General features: G+C 41.4%; 1 protein-coding gene across 3 annotated transcripts; it reads left to right on the forward strand.

Moving 5' to 3' along the window:
- Window positions 1–4,156: 4,156 nt before the first annotated feature.
- On the forward strand, window positions 4,157–16,823 carry LOC136443205 (cutinase 1-like). Of its 3 annotated transcripts, none has more exons than XM_066440344.1 (7): window positions 4,157–4,557; window positions 9,417–9,518; window positions 9,650–9,882; window positions 10,188–10,334; window positions 10,629–10,808; window positions 10,979–11,021; window positions 11,553–12,229. In XM_066440344.1, the coding sequence occupies exons 2-7, from the start codon at window positions 9,506–9,508 to the stop codon at window positions 11,741–11,743; spliced, it is 807 nt and encodes a 268-aa protein (XP_066296441.1). In that variant the 5' UTR covers window positions 4,157–4,557; window positions 9,417–9,505; the 3' UTR covers window positions 11,744–12,229. The 3 variants fall into 3 exon arrangements, with proteins under 3 accessions (XP_066296441.1, XP_066296440.1, XP_066296439.1); XM_066440343.1 differs by lacking the exons at window positions 4,157–4,557; window positions 10,188–10,334; window positions 10,629–10,808; window positions 10,979–11,021; window positions 11,553–12,229 and adding exons at window positions 5,136–7,708; window positions 15,063–15,209; window positions 15,396–15,575; window positions 15,752–15,794; window positions 16,224–16,823; XM_066440342.1 differs by lacking the exon at window positions 4,157–4,557 and adding an exon at window positions 5,164–7,708.
- Window positions 16,824–17,113: the final 290 nt, after the last annotated feature.

Below are 17,113 nucleotides of genomic sequence, written 5' to 3' on the forward strand. Positions count from 1 at the left end.
CAAACAAGTGGTTGAGGACATGTTCGTGGAAAAACACGGTTGCCCCGGTACCGTGGAGAAGAAGAAAATCAGTCGGGGTAGATGGGGCCGAGCCGTCGGAATGAGCACGGCGGCAATGGGCTTCAGAAATCTCGCCAAGCTGGGAGCGAACCGACGAGCGGCCTCGAGCAGTAACCTGTTGAGTAAGTCTCCTCGGGAATCAGTTCTAATGAGGGCTACTTCTAAAATATTCTCGGTGCCAGAGGAGGTGAAGACTGACAACAATAACGCTAAATTTAGTGAACAGTTTAAGAAAAGTTTTTACAACGTCGCGAAAGGGTCACCAAGATCTGTGACCGACTCGACAGACTCTTTCACAAGACCGCGTCCCCAGAGAAGGGCATCTGTGTTAAGCATTGGGAGTAGGCCGCCGAGCAGAGCATCGGAGGACCGTGTAGACCCTGCTACCCGCGGGTGGAACATGTTAAAATCTAGCCTCAGAGACTCTGCCGCCATGGAAAGGGCCAATATAAAGACTCCGGCCGACTTGGAGCGGGCTAAAAGTGATCTGTTTGAGAGATACGCATCTCCTTCGCCGGGAAAAGCCGTGGAGTGATGCCTACCAGGTAAATTCCGTCGGCATTGCTATCTACAGACGCGAGACGAATTCCGTGCAGCGACTGTTTACCTGTAGGGCAGTGGCCGCCAAATGGGGCGGAGCAAGACACACAAACTGTCCTGCCGAATCCTTCAACCAAGTCAATATTACAGCAACGTGGCCTTAGTCGGATGGCTTGCCAAAACAAACCTTTTGTATTTCTTATCGCCTCTTCTCCATTCATGATGTTTTCCTTGCTCTTCGACTATGACTGAATGGTTCTTATTTGCCAGCGGTTTTAACACAAACTGGATCGAGAAAAAAAAGTCTGTCATTGCGTGACTGTAAAAGTGCATGTGGAGCAAATCTTGACAAGTTGGAGTCGCCCATTTTCACAACATCTGTAAGTTTGTTTATACGTAAACTTCGTTCTCCATACCAAGCAATGCCTTGCGGTTATGTAAAGTTTGTAACTTCCAAAAAGATAATAAAGAAAGGCTGTACAGAACAGACTCGTTGCACATATCTGTCGGTTTTAAATATGCAAATCTCTGATATATCTGAATCTCTCAAATACTATTCCTCGGCTGTACAAAACAGACTTATAAATATCTGTCGGTTTTGAATATGGAAATCTCTGATATATCTAAATCTTTAAATGCTATTTATATCCGCTTTGTAACAGATGCGTTCACCCTACAGACAAAGAGAGGTCCTTTGAGATTAGAACAAAATAGCTTTGAGTTAACAATGGGACATCTGCGTTGGTTCTTTACTCTCCCCTGTCGTTATTTGACATGAATATGTACACAGTCGGGTAAAAGCTTTAAGCGAACCATAAAGACAAGGATAAGGCTGCAACGATGTTTTGGTTTTGGCATGGCATGTCTTAATTTGTATTTTGGGAGACTACGCCCTAGGCATTTTGATTACAAAATCGCCCATGTTAGCAAAACCCAAATTTCAGTGATGGCGTACCAGATTTTCCAATTCCGACAAAATTACAAAAACCCATTAGGATGTATATCAAATTCACTTACTCCTATGTGATATAAGAAATGATACAGACGACGCTGTGGTAAGTGACATTTTCCTTTTTAAAATCTTCAAGCTCTACTACTAGTTCCATTGGCAGCTTATAATTACATGTTGGCTGTTTCTAAGGTAAAAACAAACAATGGTACACCCCTGTTCACTCTGCGTGGTATTAGGCCTTTCAAGACATCTGCAAACATCTTTCTCTGCTATCAGAAAGCTTAGGGAAAACAACAGATGGAACATGATAGTGTGCAATAGGCACTTTCTGTGATTACAGGGTGTTCGGTTGTACAGTCGATCATGCGACAATGGTGTCTCATTCTGTGTGATATTCTAGTACTTAACACGGGCTATCAGCGTACTTTAATCTTCTAATGGTGTTCATGTAATGTCTATGTGTAACAGCATGCGACAATGATGTCTCATTCTGAGTGATATTCTAGTATTGCATCTATTCAACACGGGCTACCAGCGTGCTTTAATCTACTAATGGTGTTCATGTAATGTCTATCTGTAACACCGTTGTGACATGTCTATCTGTAACAGCGTTGTGGCGTCGCGGTAGCGCAGTGGCAGGGTGTTTGGCTCAGAACCCAGAGGTCCTGGGTTCAAATCCGGTGTCCCCTGATGTGGCACATTGACGTTGTGCCCTCTGGAAAGGCACGTAAAAAAACACGATTCCGATCACTTCACTCGGGTGAAAATGAGTACCTAGCTTCGTTTAGGGACGTCCCTCGGAGACTCAGATAGAGGTCCCGTGTTTGAGGAGCGCCACACCTCGAGCACGTAAAAGAACCCACCACACCTACCTATAAAAAAGTGTAGGGGTCCTTCCCGGTGTGAGTGGTTTAAAACCTTCTGGACCGGGTTGACATCTCGAAAAGGTGATAGTCACCTGTTATGTCAATCCTTCCACAAAAGTGGCAAATCTCAATGACTAAATATAGGTATTAACGCACACGTGAATCTAATGTTTTTACTACCTGCATATACATGAAATGACCTTGATAATCGCCTAACGTAGCTGTAGTTCTATGGATCCTAATTATACCCTCTTAACCCCATTATATAGTATAAAAACGGAAACCCCTTATACTATAGAGTTATTTATCATCGTTTTACAACATTTCGAGCAAACATACGGCACTCAAGAGTCATGTCAGTGCCAAAGAGTGTAAACTCGAGAAGTGATTTACTGCCCTTTTGTGCGTTGTGTTTATGAGCTAGCTGAGCTAATATCAGCCCTAGAGGCGCATTGATTCCGCGTCAGCGAGCCCGGTACATTCGCACGCCCCTGTCACTGCCACCCCTGACCCCTGCTCTTCTGTACGGTAGACTTCACCCAGTTATGTCAGAATGCGACGGATCTGCACACAAGAAAGAGAATCATTGTGTTTATCTTGGTCTTCAGAAGTCTTTTGACAATGTTGGTTTCGTCTATGGCAACGGGCTATACCTAAACTCACTGGCGACGTATCTGTCAATATTGCAACTTAATACATGGGAAATAGCATCTGGACGCGATATTGATACATGAAAAGAAGGGTTAACGTTTGCAGACAACAGTAATGTAATATTTGTTAGCCAACACTTGTGCTTGGTGTTGAATGTGGCCGTGAATGGATGTGTATGGATTATAACATGGGCAATGACGTTTGTGGCATTTAAAGCCTAACCGTACCCACACCTTGGATTAGCCATGCTCTTGTCTTGTAGTTAGCTTGAAAGTTCATCTGTGTTGTCTTGTAGTTATATGATTCGTGCGGGCTCCTAGTGGCACATAGGGCAGCAAGTTTCAGTACCAGGGTATATCTTTATAGGGAGAGGTAGCTAGCCCTCCCCAGGCCCATTCTCAAACAAGGGACCCCGAGTTCACGTCCCTTCCGAAAGACGGGTGCAGCCCCAACCGAGATGTCCTGCCCAGGATTGAACCGGGATCTTCCAACTGTGAGGCTGCTCCCAGTGGAGCTATAGGGACATCATGTAAATAAACTAATCACACAGCCTCCTACATTTATACAATTACCAAGAAGCGAGAGGAAGTTGAAAGTACTAGAGTATGCTAAATGTTTATATACAGTAATACTCATGAATATTTATATATTTGTGAACGTGTGACCTGTGCTTAGCCCAGTGAGGCAAACATGTACAATAAAGGTCTTCATTCAATGATATATTCCTGCTGTTTAAATAAAAGTATGGTCACCTAACCCAACTATCCTAGATTCGGCCGTTTCACCAACTTTTCTAAGTTGGCTGAAATACAACAAATAACTTTAACAAATGAGCCGGACTTTCAGAATTACAATACAATGTGTCTAGTATAATTCTTAATATCACCAAAGACATCATATAGTGATATATAATGTACTTGATATTATTCTAAATATCTTCTAAAGATGTAGTACAGGTTACTGAAGCTAATGTTGACTAAAATACTGTGATCTGAGTCCTATCTACAATTTTGTGAGTTGCATACCAGTAACGTTACTTACAACAAACACTAGAAAACTCAGTCCATATTGATCAAGCACTAGCAGGTGGAGGTGTCAGTATTATATACATGTACTTAAACAGTTCGTAAACAAAGTGAACTGTCCAAGCCTTAATACTATCCGGTAAATATGTTATCTGTGTAACGAAGCCGTGTACACAGGTTATTGCTTGTACAACATATTTTGAAAAAAAGAAGAAGAAAGCGTGACCTGTGCTACCAGACGGCATATTGTTTTTTTCCATCACGGCACGAAAACGGCCTGATCGGACCACCAACGGCTTCGCGCATGCTTTCCGGCGAGGTGGCGATATCCTGGCAAAGTGCAGCCTTGTTTTTTCAGCGCGACACGGGCGCTGCACTCCTGACGGTTTCAGCTATTTGCGCTGACTGGGGATTTGATGACACTGTGACATGTCAACTATGCCGTAAGCCGCCTCTAAACAAGGTGTTTCGTCTCTTGTTCTTTTGTTGGTGCCTTGTTAAGACTTGGTTCTAAAACGCTAATCGCACGCACTGTGCTCGCAAGCATGACTTGGGGGCAGAGCATAGCGCAGGGATGACGTCATTTTCAAACGACTGATTTGCGCTTAGATAACCTGTTGTTTATGTCATCGTTAGCCCATAGAGTATGAACCATTTCTGTACTCAATGCTTGAGTATTGAGACATAAACGTGAATTTTTGTTCTAAACGTACGTCTTCTCAGTTTTTGGCTTGCCGGTGCTTCCTTTTTTAAAACTGAGCGCTTTGTCTGTCAATAGAGATCAGTCCACGTAGCAGAAATGAATGAGCCCCGCTCTAACCCTACAACACTGTTGACTTATCTACACATCAGGGTCATAGCTACTGTTCGTATTCCCCATTGTAATGCGGTCTCGCTAAAAGATGTCCTTCCTGCCTCAGTAGGTCTATACACGTTGCCTTAAGGTAGTCTCTACCAGACTAACTACGCCGGCTGCAGGGAGACTTTTTGGCCAATTCTACTATTTTCCCAGACAACAGAAGAGTCGAATTGAGACTAGGCAGAATACAACTGAATGAAAATGTCGATTTGAATTTATTCATATCGTTTTAACAATATTTAAGTCAGAAAACAAATTTTGTTTGACATTCTATTGATATCTTTGTTCCGTGTTCACTCTCACGACTGACTAGGAGGAATATGTGTAATATAATTGACGCTCATCAGAGCTATTCTATTATGGTCTATTGAAAAATTCAAATATTGTGTTTCAAACTAAGTGACTTTCTAATGTGGTGTTACAGCTGTGTGTAGTGATATAAGCAGCTGCAGTACAGGTTGCTTTATGTGGTTAAAGAAATACTTGCAGTTATGACTGGTGTCACAAGGGGCGCTATTGATCAGTCGTCAGAGCTAGTAAGAGAAGGTCCCGTTTTTTGACAACTTTTGGGACAAATAGGCAAGAATGTGCAAGTAGATAAGCTCGATAGAATAGTAGACTATTTAGAACAAACAGGAAGGGAGTATACTTAAGTCTATCATTCGAAAACAGAATTTCAGAGGTAAGGTATTTCAAAAGGAGCAAACAAAGAAACAAGCGAGCAAAACACTCAGTGTCAAGATATACATGTAGGTATACACCCGGTACAGCAAATGTCCGTGCTTTCGCTGTCAGGTTTTATAATCAATTAATCCAGGTTGATACGATTTGAATAAAGATACGCGAGGTTCTGAAAAAACGATGGTGGTAATAGGCTCATGGTTTCAACTGCGCATGTGTAGCGGATTGCATTGTGAACAATATATTAAAGGCCCTGTGACATAAGCAAAAAAATATCTGGCTATGGACATATATTGACCATCGATCTAGTGTGCAGCAAATAGAGAGTGGGGTGGAAATTAAAACGGCAGCTTCAGTGTGCTAAAAGCTAAACGTAGTCAAGAGAAAAGCTGTCTACAAGTGAGGGGCCTTCACCTTTGATATATTACCCTTAATGCATTTCGCTGTGCACCTGCAGTGGAAACCTGACACTCTTTAGAGGTACTCCAAAGACGGATGCCTGATAACCGACAATAACCCCGTTGGAGTATGGCGTCATCAGAATAGACCATAATGGCAATTATGCATGGCGCAAATAATAGAGAGATAAGAAAGGGTCTGACATTGTAATGACCAATATGTAGTTTGGGAGGATTCATATTTTTCGGTACAAATCACTCGGTTGGACATTTGCGTGCTTTAAGACATCTTTAAGACTTTGGAAAACAACGTGTGAACAAAGGTCCGGTAAGTGTGATGAGCATGTGATGACGTGAGGCTGGTTAAATCTCCTCTGAATTGACGGTCCCTCCAAAGAACTGCCACCCCGGGCTAGCAGTAGCGTGCAAATAACTGGCTTATGGCACATTGGACGTCTAGGCCTGGATTGAAACCCGCGTCCGGTGGCAGAACGCCCTTTACTGGGTCAAATTTGACGTTAGTAAGCGCATTTGCGGTTGTTATGTAAAGACAATATTTGAACATTCAACAGGAGACGTTTGCTAACGGTCTGGAGTTTGGACGGCCTTGCCACGACATTGAGTGACAAGGTCGCAAGGTCGATCGTCATAATGGCCGGGTACGGTAGTGAAGGACGTATAGTTTCCACTAGGCCCTTACGCGTGGTTTAAAACATGTCCGTGCTTTGCACTGACAGGTTTTATTATCACTTAAATCAAGGTTAATACAATTTGGGCAAAGATACGAGAGATTCTGAAAAAAACATGGCACCCGAAAATCGAATGTCAGAGTTAAGGTATTTCAAAAGGAACAAAAAACAAAACAAAAAATAGTAAATCACTCCATGTAAAGATATATGTCGGGTACCCTAAATGTCCGTGCTTTTCTTTATTTGCACTTTCAGGTTATATTAGGATCTGAAAAAAAAAACGATGATAAGTAGGTTCGTTGTTTCAACTGAACATGCGTAGCGATATGCATTGTGAGTAATGTATCAAAGGTGAAGGCCCATGAGACATGAACGTCTGGACTTACATTAAGCATGCTCAAGAGAGGAAATGTTTTTAGGTTAGTAGCCGTCAACTTTTACATATCACCCATGACACATTTCGCTGCGCACGCGCAGAGGGAACCACGAACCATTTGTTTTCTCAACCGCTAAAGAAGGTGCTGTTTCCACGTGAAGAAAACGTGACCAATGATTGACAACTTGCAACGATCTATAACTCTGAGGACCTAAAAAGGGGCAGAAAAGATTCGATAAAAAATCTGATAAATTCATCTTCTGATGACGTTGTTAGTGTTTTGTTATCAAAATCTTTTAGTACGTTCAAGAATGTGGTTTAGATGCACAAATTTGAAGAACAAACTTGTGTGAGACGTTGTTTTCACGCGAAATGGTTTCGACATATCTCCCATATTCGCCCCATTTCTCCAAGCAAATAAAAGTGACGTGTGCAAGCTCATAGATTTAGGGGCGTGGCTGACCTAGTTAAAGTTATCAAAAGTTGACGACACGTATGGCATATGGTCATTGTTTTTAAAAGCATTACGCCAGCACCACAAGTATCTACCATGCCCCGACTTTCGTTAGTTGTACTCTTCGGCACCTTCCTCACCAAGCTGTGGACCCCAGGTGAGTTTTTAGAGTGTTCTTCGTCCGATGATTTTGGTGTCGCTTGATCATGAGTTAGTTGGATAGAATTTACATTGTGCGTTAAAGTTTGCCATAGAAATGAATATAGAACATATAGATCCTCATGTGAAAAATAATCAACCACGCACCATGCATGAGAGAGAGACGTAGAAAAGTCGAAGAGTTGGCCGTAACGGCGGATTTCGATATCGCACAATTGTCAAGCAGGCTGTGACTAACAAGGCCGTAACAAGACAGATGAATTTTATATGACTACCAAGTATGCCCTCAGTTTGTAAATGACTCTAAAAGACAAAAAAAGATAACCCCGTACCGATTCATCAGTTTGGAGATTGGTGAAACAAAGACCTCTCAATCAATTAGTTAATTTCAGAATGACAAACTTTAATTTCTGTGAATTTTGGATGGTATTTGACTCGACTAATCATCCTGTATAACACACAGAAAACCTGTCGAAGATGTTTGGTTGTGAATCTTGGCGATGGCTAATTTTATCTGCATGTGATTTACCTGAGATTGGCCCAAGTAAGCTCACCTAGCCTTATCGTAGAATAACCTACGAGGTATGCGACCATGGCTTTATATAGTTAAAATATTGCACCCAAGTTTTCTCAAACGTACGATTAACGGCGCAATCGTTGCGGATGAAATCCCCATCGCAGGTACATTGTGCTATGTATGTGACCGTAGCTTTACAGATGACACAGCAGGGACACAGTAGGTAAGATAGGACAGACAGACGACAGGAACAGGGAGGAGAGGATGTGAGTGTGGAATAAACATCGTTTCCCATTGGCCACGGCAACCCTTGTATCTGTCCTCACTTTCTGTCGAAGTCACGTTTTACGCTATTTCTAAAAAGGTTCGGTAAGTGTGCCGGGCGTGTGATAGAGTGAGCTTGCTTTGGTTTTCCTTGACAACTTTACGTTTCATCTGAAGAACTGCAGCCCCCGCCGGCTATCTGTAGCGTAAGAATACAGGGCATAGGGCACAGTCGTCTATCTAGGCCTGGATTCGAACCCGCGTCCCTGTGGTTCGGATCCAGGGTAAGTACGCCCTTTTCTGGGTCAAATTTGACGTAAGTAAGCGCTTTTGCAATCGCTACAATATTTAAACATTCACCAGGAGACGTTTGCTAACGGCCTGGAGTTTGGACGGCCTTTAAACGACATTGAGTGACAAGGGCACAAATAAGGTCACAATAACCGGATAGTGAAGGACGTATAGTTTCCACTAGGCCCTTATGCGAGGTTTAAAAAGTGTCCGTGCTTTGCACTGACAGGTTTTATTATCACTTCAAGGTAAAAAAAATGCCACACGGCCCGAAAATCGAATGTCAGGGTCACAATGACCGGATAGTAAAGGATATTAAAGAATATATGGTTTCCACAAGGCCTTTAAGTGGGCTAGGAAAACAATATAATAGAAAAAATTGGCCCCAAAAGGTAATTCTTTTGTCAGAGGTGTTGGACAGCTATGGGACACTCCTCGAGAAAGTTATTCAGCGGTCTTTTTAAGCTCTCTAGTGAAAGGCTAAAACAGAGGATGATCAACAACTCACAGTAGCCGAGAGATTTAAGAGTCTGTGAAGTAACAGAAAAACTAAAGAAAAGTAAAAGAGACCAATTAAAGTAGTCAGTCCTATATGTCTCCTTTTTTATCCAGTCCTGTCTTTTCTTTTGCTCAGCCCATGGATTCTACGTGGACCATGGAAATCCGTACGATGAAGGAAACCTGGAAGTCCTGACGTTGTCTATCAGCCAGAATGACGCTCCCATGCTCACAAAAGGTAATGCAAATATCGACATAAATGATACAAGTTTTCTCCTTTACAAAAACTAAACAAAACCTTTATATTCTGATGGTTACGACGAGCAATTCATGACCACATTATGTTAACTCCCAAACCGTACTCTACAGTTTACTACCCGACGAGGATCGACACATATGCCGTCCTCTTCTTCACTGGAGGCTACCAAGGCGACATACCATCAGAACTGTACAGTGACGTGTTGGTGAGGGTGGCCAGTCATGGGTTTGTGGTCATTGGCGTAGACTACATGCCGATGGTTACAGTACAAGCTAACGTGAGGGACAGGACTCAGAGACTGGGAGCCGACCACACACAGAAATACTTTGAAGAACTGCGATGGGTACGTAGTAAATGAACTTTATCAGCTTTGATTTGAGGCTAAGCATATATGCTTCGTTCTATCATATACATGCAGACCCCGTCATTTCTTACAGAAAACATGTCGTCTGTCACCTCCTTTACTCTTCTACTTGCTTTCAAAGTTATTGCTTGTTGCCAAAAAAAATGAGCCTAACGGTTACAAGGGAATGGATGAATACAACAGTTTGCTTTACTTAGCGATCGCTCGTTTCCTTATAGCTGATTTAGAGTACACAGGGGTTGAGTTCTTTAAGTACAGTAACAAGTAAGATTTTCCACATACAGGTAACAAAGCACCTGGAGGGTCGAATCGCCAAGCAGCTCAACCGAACCGGACTGGTGCCCGACTTCAACCACCTCGCGATCGGCTGCCATTCAGCGGGATGTGACCCTCTGGTTAAGATGACCTTGCAGAATCACACCTTCTCAAAGGTTAATAACTGACAGAGCATCTATAGATAAGCGCACACATATGACTTTTAGAACTGCTGACCGATAAGAAGGGACAATGGTCATTGAATGGGAACATTTTTATGGCAAAAAGATAGTGATAGATAGTTCTATGCATAAATGGTGTATTCTTCAGGCCAGTTTTGCTTCTGGAGGTGCATTCTTGTCACTGGTTCTGAAGCACAATACCGGTATTTCAAAACGTACATCGAACGCCAAGGAATTCCTTAACGTACAACCTAAGAAAGTAACACTCATATGATTTTCTTTCAACAGGCAGCACTGTTGCTAGAACCATTTAGCTTTAACTATGCAACCCCGGTGACGTTCAAAATGCCTGCCTTCATACTCGGGACGGAGTTGTCGACACAACCACACGCCTGCGTCCGTCCCGGCCACGGGTACAACCACTTCTACAACATGCGGAACTGTCCACGAATGCTGATGGAGGTCAAGGTAAGCATAAAGCATATTTATTTCTTATTCTTACCGATTTTAACCGAAACTCAAGATGAAGAGGAGAGATTCCGATCAGGCAGCTGTATACATTGTATATACCACATTCGCGCATGTTCAAAATTGGTCTATTTTCATACAATTTTGACATTTATCTCGAATTTCCACAGGGTCATGGTCACTGCGACATCTACAACGAAACGTGGTTTAAAGGTAAGATACAATCTTTCGTATGCCTTTTTCCTAACACCGAATGCAAAGCAAAACCCGAATTCGAAGCTTTCGCTTTATCCTTTGGAACGATTAGGAAGGAATGATGAAAACACTAAAAGCTAATTTGGTTGATGCTATAAAAGAATTGATAGTAGACACGTAATCTCCAAGCAGATCTAATGGTTGCAAAGACCGTATCCAACTGGCAAAAGGAGTTCTTGTTGGATACGGTCTTTGCAACCGTTAGATCTACTTGGAGATTAGTAGACACATACCATTGCAGCATCAATATTACTGATTAACACTCACGTTGATCATGCTGTTTATTATGAATATTGATGATAATACTCAAGAGAAGAAAATCAACTCTCTTGCGCTAGAATATATGGAATGCTTCCTGGCTTCATACGCTTCTGAAGAACATTTCTGATAGGGATGCTTATTATAGCAATAGGGGTTTTGACATTTTCTATCACTTGACATGTACCAGACAGCCAAGCACATACGCCATCTTTACTCTCTCGTTCGTAGCGTGTCAGCTAACCCACTTCTGCAAGACCAACCCAGACGTCGACATCAACAAGTACCACAAATTCATCCAGGGCATCAGCGCAGCCTTCCTCACCACCACCCTACAGGGGCGTGACAAGCTACAGTACATCACTAACACCACCGCACTGCCTGTAGAGCTGCTGGAGTTTAAGATAGACATGGACTGTTGATGTTATTTATTTATTTGTTTGGCTGTGTACAATGTACAACAGCCAAGGCTGCCCGACTAGCTATTGCTGTTGATGTTATAATTAAAAGCAACAAATATGGAAACATATCATTTGGTGTCAGATGATTGCACTGGGAAGTGAGTTTTTGTTGGCACGGGGATCTTTGATTCAAATGGGTTGTTAAGCCAAATGAGTGGTAAATTTATGCATTGCCTTGACTTTGAAGGAGAACAATTTTGCATGTACATATATATATATCGTTATGATGTAGTACCGAATGTCAATAGGTTTCCAGATTTATTTAAGTTATTGCCTGTTAGAGGCAGATTTATATTCATGGAAATAGATTGATTTTTATTTGAATACATATAAGTTATTACCTGTTACGGACAGATGTATATTCAGAAAAATTAATTGATTTTTGTTCAATATTTGAATCGAAAGCTATTAAAGGAAGGACCAGTTAGCATTTGAATTATCACAACACATCAGTCTCTCTTCCGTCAACCATATTCATTCTTTGTAACGGAGTAAGGCAGTATCATTTGTCGGCCATTACATTATCTAAGTCCATTATGGTGCCAATATAGATTCCTATTCACACGTATATAAAATAGATTCCTATTCACACGGACTACCATTGGTAAATTGTGTCCAGTTGCTATGGTGACGGGGACGTGAGCGATGGTATCTTTTCAGAGACTGACTGGGAGGATACCAAGGCATGTATAAACAGGTAAACATTGATAAAATACACACCTGGGATTTTATAAGCAGCTGATTTTTGTGAGTCCAAAGTTCATTATGCAAACATCAGCTTGATATGTACAAGGGTCAAAGAACATTTGCAGTTCAGGTTATTGTCACCAGAGGTGCTGTTGATCCATGATAATGTATACATTTTGTACGGATATGAACCAACTTTAAGTATTGAAAGAAAAGGACAACATTGTAAATATCAAATCCTAAAATATAAAGCAAGATGGCTGTATCAATCATCAATGATGACAGACATTACAAAAGCATTAAGACCTACCACTATTCACCTTGTGAATTCTATTAGACTAAGAATTGTCGTTTAAGCAATATATCAATCAGAAAAAAAATCGGGTCTGGAATTTCTTTCACTGTTTTTTTTCTCTGACCCTGACACTGGTTAGAGGGAATGTTTATCATTTTTGAAACTCGTAAGAGGTTGAACTATTCTACTTAAATGATCATCAAAAAGAATAATATACAGTTAATTTCTGAAGTGGAATTTCCGTCGTATGAAGGGATTTAAACAAAATGCTATTCATCATTGTATCATTCTGTTATGACAGGTGTCACAAGACGTACTGTTGATCAGTCGTCAGATAAGTCCCCAGGTCATGTTTTGCCAGCTTTGGAACAACGAGGCATAATTGAGCATGAGTAAGCTTAACAGGACAACAGTACATTATTTAGAAAGAAAAGATACAGAGTATGTGTTAGTCGATTATTCTTTGCGAAGAATATCAGATGTAATTCACCCCCCCCCAAAAAAACCCACAAAAACAATCAATTATAAGTGTCCATTCTCTCAATTAAATGGTCTAATAAAGGCGTGAACAAAAGCGTGAGCAATGATTGACATCTGGCATAGATCTATCTGAGCATCCCCAAGGGGACAGCAGACACTTAAAACAAAGTCTGTTAAATCTCTGTTTCTATAATGACGTTATTAGTGCTTTCTTATCAGAATCCGTCATTACGTTCTTGTGTGTGGTGCAGATGCACAAATATAAAGACCGAATCTGCAAGAGGAGCTGCTTTACAAGAAGCGGTTGCGTCACATCCCCCATATTGACCTCATGTTATACATTTAGGGGCGTGACTGACCTGGTTAAAAATTATCTATGCGTGCAAATGATGACACAGTATCTTGTAATTGTTAAGCATTAATCCGGTGCCACAATTACAAATACCCACCATGTTCCGACTTTCTTGGGTTGTACTCTTCGGAATCTTCCTCACCAAGCTGTGGACCCCAGGTGAGCTTTTTAAAAGCTGATTCTTGATGTCACTTGAGTTACTTTTCCCATTTGGCTTATTTCTACTTTTTTCCTATGCATTGAAAACGCCAAATCAGAGCCCAATCAACGTTACGGCTCATATGTGGCAATATTCTTTGGAGGTTTGTAAGGGAATCTTAATGTATCTTTAAGTTGCCATTGAAAGTACTCAGTTCTCTCTCTCCTTGTGTATATCCCGCCCTGTCTTTTCTCTTTTTCTCAGTCCGAGGCCTCTACGTGGACGATGGAAATCCGTACGATGAAGGAAACCTGGAAGTCCTGACGTTGTCTATCAGCCAGAATGACGCTCCTATGCTCACAAAAGGTAATGCAGATATCAACATAAATGATACAAATGTGTTCCTATAAGAAAGAATGCCAGAGCTATATGTACGTGGACTAACTCCTGTTAATGCTGTATAAGATAGTCAAACCGTCCTTTTTCAATATCTTTGTTGGTACCACCATTATTGTCATTTTTTGTTATTATTGTTATTATTGTCATTTCTTGTTTGTATTGTGATAATATATTAGTGATGATTCTTTACTTGTTTTTAAATGTACTCTGGAGGTGTTGGCCTTGTAAAGGATGCATCGATCCTGTTGCCAACACCTCTCAGATTTCATTCTGTGAAGTTTAATAGAGAGATAGATAAAGAGCTATATGTTGTGATTTTTACGACGAGGAATGACAACAAATGTTATTTTCACTCCGAAATACTCTACAGTTCATTACCCAACGAGGATCGACACATATGCCGTCCTCTTCTTCACTGGAGGCTACCAGGGTGACATGCCATCAGAATGGTACAGTGACGTGTTGGTACGGGTGGCCAGTCATGGGTTTGTGGTCATCGGTGTAGACTACATACAACTGGTAACAGCTAACGTGAGGGACAGGACTCTGAGGCTTGGAGGCGACCACACACAGAAATACGTTGAAGAACTGCAGTGGGTACGTGGTAGATTAACTTTATCAGCTTTGATTTGAGGCATATGTCCTATACACCACATATCTCATGATGTCGCACAGAAAATATGTCGACTGTACCTCCCCCCTTTACTCTTCTATTTGCTTTCAAAGATATTACGGGTTGGAAAATACAAATACCAAAAAAGCCAAACGGTTACGTTGCATCGATGAGTACCATAGTTAGATTTACTTAGTTTTTATGATAGTTTATTTCCTTATAGCGGATTTAGATTACACCGAGATTGAGCGTTTCCTTTAAGTCTTAATTAGTTTGTAGACATCATACAGAAACACGAAGGTGTTTCACATACAGGTAACAAAGCACCTGGAGGGACGAATCGCCAAGCAGCTCAACCGAACCGGACTGGTGCCCGACTTCAGCCACCTCGCGATCGGCTGCCACTCAGCGGGATGTGACCCTCTGGTTAAGATGACCTTGCAGAATCACACCTTCTCAAAGGTTAGAGACTAATAAAGCAATTCTTACTGTTGATACGCGTAAACAAAGAACTGTAGCAGATGTTGAAGAAGCATGGTTTGAGTGCTCTTACAGTGCATTTAGCGATTTGAAAAGGTCACCGAATGAGCAGGAGTTCCCTGACGTACAACGTAAGAAAGTATCAGTCTTTCAATTTTCATTCAACAGGCAGCACTAATGCTAGAGCCATTTAGCTTTAACTATGCAACCCCGGTGACGTTCAAAATGCCTGCCTTCATACTCGGGACGGAGTTGTCGACAGAACCGCACGCGTGCGTCCGTCCTGGCCAGGGGTACAACCATTTCTACAATATGTGGAGGTGTCCGCGAATTGTGATGGAGGTCAAGGTAAGCATACAGTATACCGATTTTTCTTTACCTTGAACAATAAGCGAAGAGGCTCATTTCTATCATATCACATCATATCATATCATATAATATAATATCACATTTCAATTGAGATAAGAGAAGATAGTTGCATGTTCAGAACTGGTCTATTGTCTTACGATTTTGAATTTCCACAGGGCCATGGTCACTGCGATGTGTTTAACGAATCTTGGTATAAAGGTAAGATGCAATTTTCGTGCCCTTCTAAAATCCGTATGATACAATGGAGGCACAGTACCAACCGGAAACTTTTGATTCTTAACTAACGCCGCCGTCTATCAAAACGAGTAGGGAGAAAGGAATAGTAGAAATTAAAAACGTTTGAGCTAAAGTGATTAATGGTAGACACGTGCAATGCATCCACAATACTAAGGCTGGTAAGTTCGAATTCTTACATTGATTATCCATGCCATTTTGACTTATATGGTACTCAAAGAAAATCAAATCACTTTTATTCACAGAGAAGAATTCTTGCTTACTTCATTCAGCACTGAGAAACATTTTAGATAGGGATATTGATTTTGATTGTATGAGTAGGCTTATGACATTTTCTACCATGTACCTGTTCCTAACATAACATATGCGAGATTTTTGCTGTCCCGCTCGTAGTGTGTCAGCTAACCCACTTCTGCAAGACCAACTCAGACGTCGACATCAACAAGTACCACATATTCATCCAGGGCATCAGCGCAGCCTTCCTCACCACCACCCTACAGGGGCGTGACAAGCTACAGTACATCACCAACACCACCGCACTGCCGGTAGAGCTGCTGGAGTTTAAGATAGACTTAGACTGTTGATTGCTACCTTGTCCCCCCAACGACCTGGAGGTCAAGGGACTAGGTAGGCAGGTAGACTGTTGATGCTGATGTTAAAAGCGTCAAATATGGGAAACATATTGTCCGCTATCAAAGGATTACATCGAGCATTTGTTTTGGTGGGGTCTTTGAGTCAACCTGATCATCAACTAAAACTAAACGAGTGGCAAACAAACACATGATGCCCTTTGTACACGTGAGGGAAGGCCTAATGTTAATATGCGTCTAGAGTAATAACTTATTGCCTGTTACAGAAATATTGATCTTTATTTCAATTCATATAATTTATTATCTGTTACGGGAACATGCATATTCAGGAAAATGGATTGATCTTTATTGAATATTTGAATTGCAAGCTATTAAAGGAAGGGCCAGTTAGTAATTATCCCAACACATCGGTCTCTCTTCCGTCAACCATATTCATTCTTTGTAACGGAGTAAGGCAGCATCATTTGTCGGCCATTACATTATCTAAGTCCATTATGGTGCCAATATAGATTCCTATTCACACGTATATAAAATAGATTCGTAGTCACACGTACTACCATTGGTAAATTGTGTCCAGTTGCTATGGTGACGGAATTTCATCGGTGGTCCCTTTTAAGAGACTGACCGGGAGGATACCAAGGCATGTGTAAACAGGTAAACATTGATAGAATACACATCTGGGATTATATAAGC

Source organism: Branchiostoma lanceolatum, chromosome 10, assembly GCF_035083965.1.
Source record: "Branchiostoma lanceolatum isolate klBraLanc5 chromosome 10, klBraLanc5.hap2, whole genome shotgun sequence".
Classification (NCBI taxonomy): domain Eukaryota; kingdom Metazoa; phylum Chordata; class Leptocardii; order Amphioxiformes; family Branchiostomatidae; genus Branchiostoma; species Branchiostoma lanceolatum.

Excerpts from the sequence above, each read along its gene's own strand:
- LOC136443205 (XM_066440343.1), top strand. The coding sequence starts at position 7,600 with ATGGTCATTGTTTTTAAAAGCATTACGCCAGCACCACAAGTATCTACC. Across the intron at positions 7,709-9,416 it reads CACCAAGCTGTGGACCCCAG|CCCATGGATTCTACGTGGAC; the intron begins GTGAGTTTTTAG and ends TCTTTTGCTCAG. Across the intron at positions 9,519-9,649 it reads CGCTCCCATGCTCACAAAAG|TTTACTACCCGACGAGGATC; the intron begins GTAATGCAAATA and ends CGTACTCTACAG.